The 3,256-nt window shown below is 51.3% G+C and overlaps 1 protein-coding gene across 1 annotated transcript in view; it reads right to left on the reverse strand.

The window, feature by feature from the left end:
* mon2 (MON2 homolog, regulator of endosome-to-Golgi trafficking) overlaps nucleotides 1-3,256 on the reverse strand; it is a gene marked incomplete in the record, with an annotated part of 32,184 nt that overhangs the window by 7,737 nt on the left and 21,191 nt on the right. The window contains 4 exon segments of the mRNA XM_025002440.2: nucleotides 631-774; nucleotides 1,045-1,688; nucleotides 2,623-2,821; nucleotides 2,927-3,220. Of these exon segments, the coding sequence (XP_024858208.1) occupies nucleotides 631-774; nucleotides 1,045-1,688; nucleotides 2,623-2,821; nucleotides 2,927-3,220 (1,281 nt within the window).

A 3,256-nucleotide genomic window follows, 5' to 3' on the forward strand; every position in this document is an offset into this window, starting at 1 on the left:
GGGGGGGGTGAAGGGAATAAGTCACTCCTGCCAACAGGGATGTTTGAGTCAGTCTGACAATCCAATAAAAAGGCTTTAAAGACCACCCAAACATCTGTTTGGCTGGGAGGGGACCTTTGTTTGTACGTCTCACTTCAGCAGTTTAAACAGAATCGGACCAACAAAAACGTCCGCGCCTCACATGAAGGACTTTTATTTAAAAGGCGAAGACGACTCAGAGTCAAATCAAGAGGACCGCTGCATTTAAAAACCTGTTCAAAAATAATAAAAAAAAATACTACTTTTAAGCTTCCTAACAAAAAGGAGCAACGTGAAGAATTGTTCGTAAACTCTATTCAAATTTAGGGTTATTTGGAATTTATTTGGAAGATTTTCTTAAAAACGTGTTAAAATTTAAGAAAAGAGGTGAAGCATTCCACTGGTATGTTGCCAAGAAATCGATGCAGGGAGGAGGGAGTTTGTTGCTGCTTATGATCCAAAAAAACCCCTGAAAAATTCAAAATGGATAAAACTAAAGGATATGAGGGAGGTGGGGGGGGGGGAGGTGTCTCGTTCATTAGGATCAAAAACAGAGCAGCTGAACAAACAGAGCGACGACGGAGGCGGTGAGGAAACAGCCCCGCGTCCTACCTGGTTGTATTTGGCGTTGGCCACGTGCTTGGTCTCCACCCTGCCGTACTGAGGCGGCTTGCAGGAAAACTCCACGAAGAGCAGCAGCTGCTCAAAGATGGCCGGGTACATGACCTGCAGGTTCTCCGGGCCCACACAGATGGCCTGCAGCGGGGGGGAGGGAAGGGAGGAACGAACACCGCTGACTTCCACCGCATGAAACAACGTGCTATTTTTAAAACATTTGCTGCTCAAACCCCTAATTTACAGCCTTACTTCACGAGGACAACGTAAAGACGTCTTGTTTGGTTCTATTAGTAATTCTTTGATTTTACAAGCATCCTAAAGTCACCCTGATGGGTTTGATCTGTAGGTGAACAGGACACGTTTCTTGTTTCAAACCTCTTTGGTGCTCAGTTGGATTCCTGTTCTCACCTTCTGTAAAACATCCAGAGCCGTGAGAACGGCTTCCTGCAGACTAGTGAGCGTCGCCTCGGTGTAGGAGGGGAGGATGAACGGCGAGGCGTCGCTGCTGATCGGCACGGACACAGCGCCGTGGAGGATGACGCCCAGCTTCTTCAGGTCCTCCATGCTGAAGTTGGCTTTGATGTGCTGGTAGAGAGCCGGGAAAATCTGAATCAACGCGGTGAGGAAGGGCTGGCTCGGGATGAAGGAGAGCTTCTCCGTCAGCCCGCTGGGCGGCCTCGTGCTTTCCGTCCCCGTCCGGTACCACGTGTTCCACGCCGACCACCACAGCGCCGCGTCCTCCAGGGCCGACTCCTCGCCCGGCGGCGGCGCCTGCAGCTCGGCGCCGTTGTACCTCGTCAGCCGCTCCACCAGCGAGTCCGAGCGCACCAGGGGTCTGCCGGGGCCGGCCGCTGAGAGCGGGTCGATGAGGACCGGGGGCACGCCCATGGCGGCGAATGCGTCCCCCGCTTTGTCCGAGTCTTTCGCGGGCGTGACGATCTGCAGGATTTCTTGAAAGCTCTTCAGGGCAGCCAGAGAGACTTCGTTGTTTTTACTGAGGGCGGCCGACTGGATGTGGTTCAGCAGCACCTCCCAGGCCTCGAAGAAATCCCCTGCAGGAACAACAAAATGGTGCCGAGTCCATTTAAGTTTGGAAACTGGAACTAGTGCGTTGAAAGACAAGCTTTTGTTGGAAATGCTTATCATTTTACTTATGTACAGACTGCTTGGCGGACACAATCAAACACTGGTCTGACTGGCGCTCAAAAATCAGATTCTAATTAGTCCTTGAACATACCATAGCTAAGAGGCAATTAGTAAAATATATCGTTTTTTGTGGTCTATGAATGTTTAAATGCTGTCAGAACCAACTCTAGGGGTGCATTCACACCAGCCCTGTTTAGTCCGCTTTGATCGAACTCTAGTTCGTTTAACCAGAAAGTTCGGTTTGTTTGGGGAGGTGTGAACGCTTCAATCGAACTCTGATGTGGACCAAAGAAGCGAACTCTGGTCCGCATAAAAAAAATCGGTCTCGGTTCGGTTGAAGTGAACTCTGGAGCGGTTTGAATGCATATCTGAAAGCAAGCGGACCGGAGACCGCTCCAAAAGCAGGAAGTGGACTACAGCACACTGCCTTCTGGGTAAATACGACCAAAACAAACGCTCGTTTCTACCGCTAGAGGGAGAAATGGCTCGTGGTCAAAACAGAAATCCTGAAACCGCTCAAATCTGACGCCACTCCATTTTTGTTAACTTTTCCATCAGAAGGAAGTCACGCTCAGTGTCTTCTTCAGAGGTTTTCATGTCGTTTCCTTTAGTAGTTCTTGGTGCAGCGCCCCCACAGGCGAGGAGGAGAACAGGTTGCTCAAAGGGTTTGTCTCGATTGACTGGGTGCAGTGAGAATGAGAACCGCAGCAGCTGAAAATGGAACAAATGTTCCTATTTTGGTCCCCAATCGAACCGAGTCTACCGGACAATCAGGTGTGAATGCACCCTAAGTAAGACATCACATATCTGTTTTTTTTGTTTGTTTTTTGCAGGCTTTACCTAACTGCTGGAGGAGATATCTCCTCGTGTTAAAAATGCGCGCCACCCCAGCCAGCGTCAGCACCCACGTCTCCGCCCACTGTTTCTCGGCAGTGTCACGAGAGTGGTGGATGAGGATGTTCCCGCCCCCGGACTCGATCTTCTCCTTGTCTGCTGTGGTGGACGACGTCCTCACACAGTCCAGCAGATGGAATAAAACCTATGTGACAAAATAAAAGCATGTTTAATTAATTAATGAATTTTTTTGGGGGTCATGTGTGACTGAATTCGGTGTAAACGGAGCAACGGGGACTAAATCTGTTACCTTCCAGACCACAATGTGCCACGTCGGCTGCTGCAGCAGGGTGCCGTGGGCGGCGATGGTGGAGAACAAGGTCTGCCCGGCGCTTTTGCGCACGGCGGGCCGCGGGTCAACGCACAGCTCGCCCAGCTTGGCGTACAGGCACAGCCACAGGCAGTCGAAGGGAGGGGCCGGGTGGAAGGGCCTGTTGAGGGTCTCGCCTCGCTCCTGAGCCTGCTTCTGCAGAGCCGCCTCCTCCCTCTCCAGCTCCTGGATGATGGCCTCGCCTCTTTGGAAGAAGTAGTCGGAAATGTTCCACTGCGGGGAAAAATACGAAGAGGCGGGGGGGGGGGG

This window comes from Kryptolebias marmoratus, linkage group LG11 (assembly GCF_001649575.2).
Source record: "Kryptolebias marmoratus isolate JLee-2015 linkage group LG11, ASM164957v2, whole genome shotgun sequence".
NCBI classification, from domain to species: Eukaryota; Metazoa; Chordata; class Actinopteri; order Cyprinodontiformes; family Rivulidae; genus Kryptolebias; species Kryptolebias marmoratus.